The sequence below is a fragment of the Melanaphis sacchari genome, unplaced genomic scaffold (assembly GCF_002803265.2).
Source record: "Melanaphis sacchari strain LSU unplaced genomic scaffold, SCAv2.0 Contig0_pilon_pilon, whole genome shotgun sequence".
NCBI classification, from domain to species: domain Eukaryota; kingdom Metazoa; phylum Arthropoda; class Insecta; order Hemiptera; family Aphididae; genus Melanaphis; species Melanaphis sacchari.
The window spans coordinates 20,707,985-20,722,889 of NW_020270366.1; the positions used below are offsets into that span (position 1 = coordinate 20,707,985).

At 26.6% G+C, this 14,905-nt stretch overlaps 1 protein-coding gene across 2 annotated transcripts; it reads right to left on the reverse strand.

Annotated features, from left to right (window-relative positions):
* Positions 1–10,145: 10,145 nt before the first annotated feature.
* LOC112591011 (tetratricopeptide repeat protein 5-like) lies at positions 10,146–13,685 on the reverse strand. Of its 2 annotated transcripts, none has more exons than XM_025334637.1 (10): positions 13,448–13,685; positions 13,222–13,377; positions 13,022–13,151; positions 12,744–12,961; positions 11,824–12,063; positions 11,707–11,760; positions 11,456–11,641; positions 10,714–10,883; positions 10,501–10,645; positions 10,146–10,434 (listed from the first exon to the last, which is right to left on the reverse strand). In XM_025334637.1, exons 2-10 carry the CDS (start codon positions 13,363–13,365, stop codon positions 10,321–10,323), a joined length of 1,401 nt encoding a protein of 466 aa, XP_025190422.1. In that variant the 5' UTR covers positions 13,366–13,377; positions 13,448–13,685; the 3' UTR covers positions 10,146–10,320. The 2 variants fall into 2 exon arrangements, with proteins under 2 accessions (XP_025190422.1, XP_025190418.1); XM_025334633.1 differs by having other exon boundaries at positions 10,147–10,434; positions 13,452–13,685.
* Between the last annotated feature and the right edge of the window lie 1,220 nt (positions 13,686–14,905).

Here is a 14,905-nt window from a genome sequence, read left to right on the forward strand (position 1 = left end):
CAATTTATTTTGTATCATGATATCATTTAATTTTCTTAAATCATTATGAATGAAAAATGATAAAACAAATTTAAAAAATAAGCTGATTATTTATTTAACTTTTTTTTTCATTTCATGTGAAAAGTGGTGATTTTCACTTAAGTCCATATTCCAGTACACCGTCCAAGATTGTTTATTATATGATTACCGCTACAATAACAAATTATTATTATTGTTCATCGTTGTAACTTTTAATCACTGATGATGTAGGATCACCATATATAAATACTAAGTTTCTAATATCGTGTAAAAATACTACAGAAACAAAACTGCGCAATGCAAGTAAATAATAATTTATGTTAAATTTTACTTAGTAATTTAAAATCATTGTGAACACAATAATCACGTCGTCACGTTTTTTTTTTCGAAAAATCAAACACTTTAGCTTGAATCCGAGTAATCTCTCCTTCTATAGGGAGAGTTTAAGGAGCAAAAATAGATCCAAAATTTTATTTCATAGAAGACAAGACAAGGGGCTTTAAGTATAATGGATATTTATGAAGCCGTGTAGGTACCGCAAACAAATTAATTGTAAACTGAATCGATACATTTAAAATAATAAAATATATCAATTAATTTAATCAAGAAGAAAATTAGTAGGTATTAACAAATATGCTTAAAAAATGTTAAATTTTACAATCTGATTCTACTATAGTATCAGAAGAAAGCTAGGACAAATTAATAACGTACTTAATAATATTAATAGTATTAATTTTGTACGTTTACAAAATAAATATTTAAAAATACAATAGTTCAAAATCAGTTTATTAGATTTTTCATTTTCATTTTTTAATCTATTGGTTGTATACTTATATGTTATATTATACTATTACACTTTTTAACAAATTATGAATGTATCTAAATTTATAAGCTACCAGCTGATCATGAACCTTTTTCTAAAATCCAAATTTTGTAAAATCCCTTTTTAATGCACTAGAGCATAACATTTTTTTGACAAATTTTAAATCAAACCATAGTTTTAATTGGAAATTTGTTACGAATCAGTTAGGATGTTTTTATTTACATACATGCACTGATTTACTGTATTCTATTATTTCACAATGGTCTATTGTAACATTTATAACTATTAACTATTAATAAAATACTATAATAATTATTAATTATTTACTGTTTTTTTAGTTTAGGATTTTTTCTAGAGCAATATTTGGGTGCGAGTGGTTGTAATAGCGATGTAAATGAAATAAACTATTGGTTGCTAACTAGGTACAGCTATTTATGCTTATTAATTATTATTATATTATATAGAATTTAAAGAAGCCGTTATTTGCCATTGCCACCATCTTTATGGGAATTTCAGTTTTATCAATCACAAATGTGTGTAAAAATATTTATTTATTTTTTTAATATAATAACGCAGAGTGGCTAGAATGTACCTATTTTAATAAAACCAATAAAATTCTCAATAAAAACACACATATTGACTTCTCATACTATCATTTATTATTAGTGACGAATTTAAGCCTTAGCCATCAGTGCCTTTAAAGTACTTATTTCCAAGTTGAAGAACCTCATGTCTTTTAGACCACCACCATATAAGTATTATTATAATAATTAATTTACATACTATTTATTATAATTTAAAATTTTATTTCTGTATTTGAAGAGGATCTCCATCACCGATAAATCTGATAAAGAAGTCAACATTTTCATCATATGAAAGTTAAAAATCTATATTAAATTATCTATATTTTTGTTATTTCTATAGTCTTACTGATTACAGTCATTTTTTCTGTGTCCGCTACCGATCAAAGTGTTTTTGCAAATAATGGTGTTCAATGTTCAATGTGATGAAATTCTAATGAAACGAATCTATTATATTCGTATTATTTAGAGCCTCGTCACTTCCGGTCCGGCAGAACTGCAAAACGTGTCCTCAGTTAACCAATGAGGATTACGCACTACTACACTAGGGTGACGTGTAAAGGAATAGTAGCTTATACAAAAGTAAGTGTAGGTATAATTTCCCACATAAACATAATGCTAACCCCTATACACAGACTTCAAACTAAAAGAAACTTTGAAAAAAATATATAAAAAAGAGAAACGCGTAATCTTTATTACAAATACCTGTCAAGTAATTATATGATATAATATTGCATACTTTTCAAAAACTATTTATTTTTATAATATATATTAAATATAATAATCATATAAAAAAAATCATTGTAAACAAATTGTAAAAACGGATTTTTGATATTTTTTAATTGCTTTTTAAGAGCAAGTTGTGTGGAAACTTATTTGAATTTATTTTCTTGCTAAAAAAACAACATCAATAAAATAATAGCTTTAAATTTAAAATGTCTTTGTGTAAGTTGTACATCAAAATTCCAAAATATTTTTAGAATTATAATATGTCTAGAAAATACTATTACCATTGTTTCTATAATCAATGCTATTATACTTAAAAATGTTTGATAAAAGTCTTCACTGATACCTATTTTCATCTTTGAATCATTTATAAAAAACGACGACTCAGATTATTAAGTTTATACCAAATGTTATTGAAAAATTGATAAATGCTTGAAAAAGTGAAGTTATGGTATCTAATAAGAGTCATATTTTTTTTACTATAATATACATATGTATTCTATATTATTATGTAGTCAAGTATAAAGGTCAGTGTCGTAGGTAACTCTTTCTTTTATTTTCAGGTAAAAATTTTATTCAAGCATAAGAGATTCCATTTAGCTGGCCCATCAATATTTATGGGACCTATATAGGCTATTTACTGAATCCTTTTGTACAGGAATCGACATTTTTATTGTATGCCCGTTAGATGACCATTATATTTTAGACTTTATTGTATACTTGTGTGAATAATAACATAATACATATGTACACATAATACAAAGGTTTATGAATTCCGAGTAAAATAGGTACCTATTGTTAGAATAATCACATTGCCCATAAATCGATGTGTTGGGCATTTAATTTTTAAATAACTTGAACATTTTTCTGGATAGGTACAGTTATTCACATTGAAGATTTTGTAACAATCATCGTTTTTAATGATAATATATATTGTATACACCGTGACGGATATAAAGCGTCATGTCATACGGGGTAGATAAAAAAAATCAAAATGTTTTTCCAGTCTTGCAATAGGTAGGTATACAATATATTTGAGTACGTTTTTATGTATTTGAACCTTGAGATCGCAACCCCTCGCTTCCCCTAAAAGAAAGAAGATCTCTGCATTCAATAGCCATACGACGCCACAGGTAATACTTGCCGTGATTTAAACATACATCGAATCGGTTAGGTATACCTACGCCTATACATGGCAGTATTGGCAGTTAACTAGCAGTTATATATTTACCTGCATTTGACCACCTACCTGCAGATTAATACGAAGCCGAATCTATAGTATGTTTTTCATGCAGCAAAACTTAAAATCGTTGTATGTCTATACCGCCATTCAACAACTACCCCCTGCGGAAATCACAGGAGATGGGAGATACTATATTATAAACATTACTCTTTCTTGTAAACATTAAATATATCTTTCATTGTATGACCCGTCATCACTTTAGCTATATAATTCTCACATCCGGTTTACTTCGAACCATCCACACTTAATAATCTGTGCAGCAACTGCTACATTTGGAGCATACTTTGGAAATAGTCCCATACGCACACATACACGTAATAATATTATAATGCATCAAAATGTAAATATATATTGTTCTATTATTATTTATTACATTTTAATCCACCGTCTCAAATATCTGTATGTATAGAAACGATTTTTGTCGTTATAAGTAAAATACGCAACTTAGATCAAATTATTTGTGGTGGGGAGGAGGTTGTAGCTATTATTTACATTGTTTTCTTTACTTATCTATGTTAGAAAATTTCTTCCATAATCCTATGTATAAATTTATATATTTGTAAGTTACTCTTATAGCTAAAATGTTTGTATGTTTGAACACGTTTATCTCGAAAACTAATTAATCGGTTAAAATACAATTTACCTTTTACATAATAATCATAATATTATATATCAGGGATGGCTAAACTTTTTTGGTCGCGATCTACTAAAATATACTTCACATTTGTGGGTCAACTTCGAAAAAAAGTTTTTTTATTATTAAGATACTATATCACCAAAATTAATTTTCGTGTGCGTAGCTTAAAAATAAATTCTAACACGATGGACTTTGAAATCGTTTGCGATCGACTGTTTGGTCACCTCTGATATATATATCAATAATTTCAGACGTAGGCGGTGTATTTTTAATTTTAGCTTCTTTTTTCAACCCCAATAGGTTGCTTTAAGGTGGCTCTTCATTTTGGATATGGAAAATTGAATTTTTTTGTTTGTATGTTTAAATATGAGTTCCCATTGGTTAATGATAAGACTATCTAAACCACTATGCGGAATTTTTTTATGAATAAAATAAAATAATATTTAATATTTTTATTTTTCAAGTGTATAACAAATAGCAATGTCCTTAGATTTTTAACTTATATAACCTCAAAATCTAAAAGTACTCAACACATTTTGACTAAAGTTCTAGTGACCATTTTTAAAGTTATCATGAAAGTTTAGAGAGTAGTTTGAACCTCATTTAAAAATATTCAAAAGTTATAAATCAAATTCAACGGTAATATATCGCCAATTTCTGGTGCAGATTAGTTCATAAATTGAAGTACGCAGCCAATGTCGAGTGGTCGACGAAGTAAGGTATCAAAACATTCAAAACTGAAATACATCGATAGCATTGTATTTTTTTTGTTAATTATTTTCGAGGCAAAATCATATTAAACAGCTATATATTAAAAAAATGTAGGTTCATTTTAATCAAATTTAATTTTCTTAAATTTTTGTCCTAAATGCAAATCTATAGAATGACATATATAAGTAGTTATACATATTGTATTACATTTTAAAATACTCGTAACTCGAAATTACTTCATAGTTAAAATTTAAAAATAAAAGTGATATTCAACAAATTATTGTTAAAAAAAAACCATTTTGACAATATTCCCGTTTATTTTCATTTTCCGTTTGCGGTTTCCGATTTACCAAATTTTTTTCTGCCAATCTATTTTCCAATCAAAATGTCGATCATGTATTTTTTTATCATATTCTCATCAATATTTGGTGGATTTTAGCACCTCATCAAGCCCTTCAATTATCTGTATATACGTATACATCTTCTATGGTCTACTATCGTGTTAACATAAGCTGAATTATAAATGCATTCATTACACTACTTAAAATTTAAAATATACATGATATGACTTTTCGTGGTTTTCGAGGACTCGGCTGCCGTAAACCGTGATTTCGTATTACTATTTGCTTCTAACGTGCTGTATAGAAACTCCATGACTGCCTTACGGAAAATACTATAAGTATCTACATTAGGTATAGATACCTGTCACTGCCGTGTAAATAATTACTGTATTATGGGGGTTAATTATGACGTAGATATTTATTTGTACTGGGTGGTGTGTCGCGCGGAAGACCGGAGGAACTATTATAGTATTATTTTATAATATACTAATACCATATACTTCTATGCAGAGGTTACTGCGTAGTGCGTATAGGACCATGTGAACCGGATGCATGTTATGTGGTTGTGAATAGGTACCTGCTACTACGTTAAACCAAGTATATTTAAAATATTGTGTATGTGTATTGTATATACATTCCGGTACCCGAGGGCTGAGTAGTTCCGATATATCTATAAATATATACTTATATTATTAACTGTATAACAATAAAATGCCTTTTGTCGTCGTGTACAATATACATACTCGAAAGAGTGTGTGGGCACAGTAATGATAGGTTATGACAATATTCGGCGGTGATCGAAAAAAATATTGTCCCCCCGAAAAATACAAATTTTATGTCATTATCGTTAGATTATCGGATAACGTATATGTTTTAGTGTGTATATATATTTAAATAATAAATATAGGTATTGGATATAATAGAAACACATAATATCATATTATATTACACATGGGTACATTGCGATAGCCCGCGTAACTGTGATGTATATTATATTTATACATTATGGTGCGTAATAGTGGAGTTTTACTCGTGTGAAAATCGACGTGACAACGAATTAATAACCACATTAGGTATTATACGCGTATGTAGGTATTTCTACTAAATTATATATAGAAACATACGTGTATCGCGGAGCCCTCTTAAAATTAATTTAAATTATGGGTTTCCGAAAAACACGTCACGATTCGATGAGTTTAGTTTTTGTAACCTTTTCTTGTGTTCTTTTTCGGTGGGAGTAGAAAATATTTAATACTGTTATAGGGAAGTACCTTCAATATTGTTCGTGCCGAAATTTTACGCGTGACATCCGATTTTTTTTGCACACACACATGCCTCCCCAACGACTAAAATTGTGTAAAACAAAATTATTAAGTGTGCGCAGGTAGCCGAATCATGTAAAATTTGATATGTTTATTACTGAAACCAGTCTGCAGCAATTAATTATTATTGATCATTATTTATTAAGTTTTGATTTATATCATTATATACAATTTAGGTACATATAAGTATAAATCTACATAGTAAATACTAAATAGTATATAAACTATAAACATAATGTAAGTTTCAGACCATGATAATTTATATTTAAAATGTCGTAAGTCCGATGTGATTTAAACATTATTTGGTATCTATAATAATAATATATTTATTTATAGGTATCTACAAATTATACGAGTCGAGTCACGATTAGGCCGACTAGGGTCTGGATTTCAATTATTCTAAGTGTATTTTTTTGAGTATTCTAGGATTATGAATTCCAAGTAGGTACATTATTCATTTCATGTATCAGATATTTTAAAGGTGAAATATATTTTGAAATTTTTTCCATTTGTTTAGTATTTTAAGTAATTTTATTATTTTTTAATGCATGTATTATATTTAACTTCACTTTTATCGACTATTTTTTAGAGAATTTTTTGAAAGTTTTTATGAGACATTTATATCGGTTTTGAAAAATGATGTCCTTATCTTATGGGATATCTAATGGGAAAACACAAATGTTTATTTTGACATGTATTTATATTTTTAAATAATGTATTGGACATTTTTAAAAAGACAACACTTGCATTTTATTAGCGCAGTCTCGTTGCGTTTTTTTCCATGTAAAAATGTAAGACGAGCCTATCATGTAACAGCCCCAAAAATATAATCGGTTATAAAATAGTCTATTTTTCGTGGCATAGGTCACTTCACACTTGTATCAAAATTACAATATCCTAGTACCTATATAGGTATTAGGTAGTTGTCGACTTCTGTTATTATTCATAAATATTTAGCCATTAAATACTAATATAATAAATTATTATAGATTAGTATGAAGTCGTAGATACTCACCGTTTACATATAAACCGCGGTTAATTTATGAAATTATTTAACACATTCTGGGAAATGATTGCAAATAAAAATGTTTACGAGTTTAATAATAGCGAACAAATAATTTATTAAATTACCGGACCTAATTCGAAGCCCGGGGTTTGAAAAATTATTACGAATATAATAAGTACTTATTTATAGAAAGTTGGACAAATAACGTTGTTGTAACATCACATTTTAACAACCATTAATATCGAACGGAAACGATGAATCATTGGTTACAGGCTACAGCAATGAAACTTTGACGACATTGACCGATAATAATAATATAACCGTTTGTTGGAAAGTGTATACATAGTTATATCTTGTACGGCCACGTTTAGTCCGTAAACCGTAGATATATTAGCCAGTGATCGTCGTATGAACCAGGCATGGCAATAGAACTATTGAAAAAACGTATTTCATAATATCACAAACAAATATACTCAGAGTAGTTAAACATTTACATTTTAATCATTACTGTTTACTACCTAGGTACCTATTGATTTCTGTTTTCTTTGCTAGGGCAATAATTTTTCAACCAATGTTATTGGAATTCAAAACTACCGGTTTAACCAACATAATATTATGTTAATTGTTAACAAATCATTGGAATATATTTCAATTAGTGGTGCCCGCCGTTAGTCATTACAGCTTATATCAATTAAAGATAATTATTATGGTCCGTCGTCAACGTGTAAACAACGACGTAAAATAGTAGTATATTAATAGTTTATTTTGATTTGTTCTCTTGGTTTTTTGCGAAAGAACAATCCGTCGAATTAAACATTTGACATGATTGAGAGGTATGAAACTTTTTGAGGGACAAACATTTTTTTAAGCTTAATTACTATTTATTTTTTTCATTTAAATCGTATCAAAGTAGTGTTTTATTCTTCGATCTGACGCGTGAACCTAATCGATTTCTACTACAAAGTGTGTAATCTTGTTTTCAATAATATATTTTTTAAATAAGTATGAAACTAGATAACAACTCTGCTGTAAACTTTTTTATTGATTGAGTATTGTAATTGATTTGTTAAATTTGACTTCAATAAAAAACTATTCGGAGCCAAGATAGCTGACTTTTTGATAATTAAGGTTATCAAACAATTATAATTTTAAAATTTTAATAGGCATGTTTAAATTTTTAATTTTGACCTCTTCAAAGTTTCAATTAGATCCAATCTACTACAAAAGATATCTATCAAAGTTAATAATAACATTTTCTCAATTGTCACAATTCTATGCAAATTGTGAAAAAAAAAAGTAATTATAAATAGATTGTATATTTTCTGGTACAATTGTTGTATAATTTTTTTTGAAATCCAGTTATTTTTTCTTATATGCGATTTTAGGTGCAATTATCATTCCTATCCTTAACTGGTATTTATACTAACGGCTTTATTGATAATTGATTAGGGAAAAAATTAGAGGTATCTACTCGTTTTAATTCTAATATTTCTAGGTTAGTAAGTAACCAGTTAATGTTTTTTTAAATTCCCAAGAAATATAAAGCGTATTTTATTTAAAATTAACAGATATAAACATGTGTATAAATATGTTACGCTATAATAACGTTTATTTTTATAAATTGTATTGGTAAAAATACATAAACTTATCTATATTAGTCTTGAATATTATCACATAAATATAGTAGTATTTAAATACATTTTGGTGTAACTTAAAACTTTGCTAATTATTATTAGTGGTATGGAATAAAAAAAAAATTGTACAGTATCAATGAGACCAATCTACTAATATACTATATACAGAGCGACTGATAAGAAACTGACATTTTTTAGAGTTTTTACTATATTCAAGAGAATAGACACCAATTTTCTAACATATTGTTTCACAATTAATAAATTTAATGTTTCAAATGCCATGCAATTACAAACTACTTTGAAAATTAAATTTCATTTTCAGTAAAAAATAACCAAATACTGTTCAATTTAAAAATATATGGTTCCCATTAATCATCTTATATTTAGTTAAACTTTTATTATAAATGTGTTTGTACATTAAATAAACAATAAAAAAGAATTATAAAAAATTATTTATTATCATATTTTTACAACTAATAACCAATTATAAGTAATTACATATTTTACTTTATTTGGAGTCTGAGCCTATTTTCAATTAATATAAAATGTATATGTTATACACTGTACTTTAAATTATAACAATGACAATTACATCAAGTGGTAATAGTTAAATATTATTTAAAATATCAAATCTAAAATTAAAATTAAATCCACCAATAAGTTTGAATAATAATATTATGGTGGGTGTGTTATTCAGTTGGTTAATATAGCTTTATAAATTTGCTATAAAAATGACCAATTTCTAAGTAATTTATTAGATTTTTTTTTTATTATTTAAGAATCAAAAAGTAAGTGAAATGTTTGATTTAATAAAATTTTTTATTTTTATTATAACAAATATTAATCTGAAATAAAATTTAAAGTAAACTCTGTATATTTTAAAATCAAAATAACATAATGAATTTACAATTTAATGTTCAAATGAAAATCTAGATATTACTAAAATGTTAAGTTAGCATTTTAGTTGACAAGTTAAAAAAGATTTTATATCATTGTTAATAGGTATAATATAGATTTATTTTATTTTTTTGTATTAATAACAAATTTTTTTTAGCGTAAAAAAAGTATAAATAAAATATAAAAAAGAAATAAATAAAATGAATAGTAAAAAATTAGTGATGGAAGGTCTTCTATGTAATTAAAGTAGTTCACTAATAATTTAAGTATTTACAATTATTGTTGACAATGTTAAATTAAGCTTATAAAATTCAATTTCATAATAATGAATATAATGATGAACTATACAAAATATATGGTGTAAGAAAATAAAAACAATTGTTAAAATTGTTTAGATAAAAACTGTGGTTGAGACACACATTCTGCACTTATATTTTTTTTATTCACAACCATGGTTAAAGGAAGGTTCACTCTTATGCTAGGGTACTGGAACGTCTGAAAATAGTAAAAGAAATGAATAAAAGACAATTCAATATATTAGATTTGATAAAAAATATAAACCTGTTTTAAATATTTTGCATCAATATTAGTTAAATAAGGTTCAGGAATAGCCACAGAGTCTCCTATGATTGGTCCTCTACCTTGAGCCAGGTTGTACACAGATACAACAACACATGATAAATCTTTATCCACCAAGCAGAACGTACTAATAAAAACATTTTAATTTTGTTTTAATAAAAATACATAAATTTTAATATTATTAATTGTACTTACTAAGGAACGGGCTCCTGGTTGTATACAACACATACTACTCGACCACATACTACTTTATTAGCATTAAAACCCGTTTGAAGTTTAGATAATGGAATGTGTTCCAACATTACATGGCCTTTAATTGTTTTAATTTTATTGTTGTACAATCCCAAACAGCTGGAGTTTAAAGACTAATATTGAAAATAATAATAAAAAAAATAAATATTATTTATTATTATTGTTTAAATTATGGTCGAGTTTTAGGTCTAGTAACTAGATTAGTTTTAATACTATAGTCCATCTCCATTTCAGAAGAGAACATATCAATTTCGAGCATAGTAACTAATGCCCAGTGGCAGCCCAATAATACAATTTCTCCCATTTTTACTAAAATGTTGCAATGGATGTGCACAAAAGTTATAGTCCAAAATTATCCAATACATTGATTTTAATTATTTGTAATATTTCACCAGCAATGATGGATGTCAAAGTAAATATTACAACGGTTAGCGCAAAAGTCAACTGGTGGCTGTGATATTTGATACCAGATGTTTATCAGTTCATAACAAACACTCACTGGTAGCACGCTTGTTTGACTGGCGGTACTTGGTGGGAGATGTGCATTATCTAACATTAACTGGTCTGCCGCACAGTATGTTCTCTTTTGAAATGGAGTATAATTAAAATTGATTTATAAATGATTATGAGATTAAATAAAATAATAACTAAAATAATACACATTAAATATATTGTATAATAGTACCTCTGTCATTTGTTGCAGTCGTTTATTTTTTACCTGACCCTTACGTTGATATAATGTTTGTGTCGAGGTCAAATATTTAACAAGATCTTCCAAAGTTTCTTTAGCTGTAGTCCACATTGGATCCAATATTGAAGCTTGTTCAAAACTCAATAAAGCATCAGTATAAATTTCTCCATATTTTAAAGCCTAAATGATAAATTACATCTGATTATTAATAAATTAATTACACTTTAACAACAAGCCTCACTTACAACGCCTCTATTAAAATGAAGATCAGCATTCTTGACAGCTATAGGGTCTTTAAGCTAAATATAATTTTCAAAATTTTAAATAATTAATTTAAGTATACACAATTAATGTAGACTCACAGCTTTTTCAAAAGAGTTGATGGATTGTCTAAGAAGCTTATCTTCTTGTCTTCTAAAAAATAAGGAAAGATAAGCATTTCCAAGTATTGCCCAAGATTCACCATCATTAGTGTCTAATTCAACAGCTTCTTTAGCATACTCAATGCCTGCATTCAGGTTTTCCTTAACATTTTCACTAGTTAACAACTGAGCCTCCCGCATAATAATCGATAGATTTCTCAAAATGACTTTACATTTACCCTGAAATATAAAAATAAACATAAAAGTTCATTTAAAACAATGTAATTTACTACAACTATATCATGGATTTAAATACAAATTGCATATTTTTTTTTAATACTTAGTTTTCGCTTTTTGAGCACAAAATTTGTTTCATACATTATAAAACTTATTTAGCATTTTTTAGAATTTTTTATTTATTGAATGAACTGTTTGTTTATTTTATAAAAATGGATAAAATTTAATTAAAAATATCTTGCTACAAACAAAATAAGTATATCAGGTATTATTAATATTGTTTCATTTATTTTATTTTATTGCTATGATGTTTTTACCTATGTAAAAGATAAAAGTAACAATGACTAAACAAAGTTCTGATGAACAACATTTTTGTTATACGCAAGTAGATATATATATATATATGTATATATTCTGGCTAATAAGTGAGGTAAACCATTTTTTATAAGTATAGTGACGGCAGCAACTGACGCAAATGTTAATAGCATTTCAAGTGAGTGAAAAATTCATTAACTTAGATGTGTTTTAGATTTACTTTTCTCACGAGCCTGACTATGGTAAGTTTTATTTAAGGTTTGCATTAATCACAATAAAACTAATAAACTTAAAATTTTTAAAGGCATTTTTGTTTTGTTTTTTTATGGACATTTAAATCCACGCTTTAGTAATAATATATTAATTACGTGTTTTAATGAGGCAAGGAAACAATATTTGGCTTCAGAAAACCTTTTTAAATGTACTAAACATTCACCAAGTGAATTCCAGGCTTCTAAGTGTGTTGGATTGAGTTTTACTGCTTTAGACAATATACTAATACATTCTTCATTTACTGGTTGTGTTACACTCCAAGTTTTACCCAGTAAAAAAAAATATTGTGCTTTATTTTCAGCAACTGCAGCTTCTGAAAGTTTAAGAAAGGTCTATATATAGCTTGCATTACAAAAAGTGCCAATGTTATTACCTTCATTTGTTTTCATCAACGTTAATACTTGTTTAACCTTTTCACTGAGAATTTCTTTGTTATATGATACTTTTTCAGTATTATTTTCTAATGAATTTTTATTAAATGTATACAATTCCTCAACAATAGACTAAAAACAATGAAATATGAAAAAAAAAATTGATATCAAGCTAAAGTATATTTCCATTTATGGTAGGTACCTGAAGATAATCAAGTGTGGGCGTACAATTGCCCTGTTCAGAAACCTCATTTTCTTCTTGCAAATTTAAGTCATTCAGTTTTTCTAAATTTTGATTATAATTTGTTACAGACTTGTCGTCATTTGTTTGTAAAGTACTGCTCATTTTAAACAAAACCTATACAATTTGATTATATATGACAAAATTCAATAAAAAACATTAAAAAACAGATAGCAAGTAAGATTACCTACCAATAAACATCCGGATTTATTTTCAAAGTCTATTGTACCCTTAAGTAAAAGTCCATGATAGTTTGAATTATTTCACCGAATCATGAGTTTAAATGGTTTACTGGCTTTTGCTAATTATGTTCGTCATTCCTGACAGTAGTTGTGTACAGTGTAACTGTGAAGCATAGACTGAGACACTGAGTAACTGACTACTGACTAGAATGTAATACAGTATTACCGACTACTGTGAGATATCTCTCGAGTTCCGACGATCAAGTACGTTTAGCTTTATCATTTATCAATTTCTGATAACATGATAACCCCAATACTATACACATTTAGTTGCCTATGAATTACTTATTAAGGGATTCTATAACTTCTTTTTTCTGATGTATGTATAACAATATAATAAATATAATGTTGTGACGTATTTATAATTTATATTATTATTAGTATTATTACTATTAAAGGGTTCGATACTTCGATAGTTATTCGAAATTTGTTCGCCTAAACCTATGTAAAGAAAATGTGTTGGGGTTTTTACATCATACTATTGATATGATTTAATATTTCTGTGCGAGGTGATTTTACACCAGTTTAGACAAATAAATTTCTTTTGTAACACTAAAAAAAGTTGATTTTTAGTGCTTAAATGAACACTCATACTAAAATTCAAGATATGCAAAACACTAAAGATTAGAAAAATGCAAAAAATAATATTTATTTTTTTTTATTTTTTAATATTCATTTTTATTTTAAAATATGTAATATGGATTGATATTGGTACCGGTTACCTATTATACGAAAATGCATACACCATCGTTTAGGAATTGAAACTGAATCATTAATTTTTTATTACCTAACATTGACCTCTAAAGAAACCTAAAGCCTTATTTAAGTACCTCCTACTAAAAAATTAAATAAATTAATAAAATTTTTTTCAGTTATAAAATAATTTGTTTCATGTAACAGAATAACAGATCTTTAAAAGTTCGAAGGTGAAACTTTTATTTTACATTTTATATTATTATTATTATTATTTTATTTTTAACGCATATTATACTAATTACTAATACATTGTACGAACTTGGAAATGTTGATTTTTATTTAATATTTTTATAATCAAAATCAAAATTAGAATTACAAAGTATTATTTTTATAAAACCATTTTATATGTCATTATAAATTATAACTATGAAATCGAAACTGAAATTGTAATCCAAATAGTCAAAGGTATTAAATAGTAAATACTAAATAGTAATAAATAATAATCAATCATTAATATAAGTGTTGTTTTTATTATTATTATTATTATTATTGTATACGTTTGTTAAAATCTATTTTTATTTATTGAAGCAGGGAATACCTTATCAGCTATTACGAAAAAAATTACTTAAACTCAATTCTATAAATATCCAGTGATTCCAATTCTAATATTAGATATTATTGATAAACGAATAATAATAAAAAAAAAA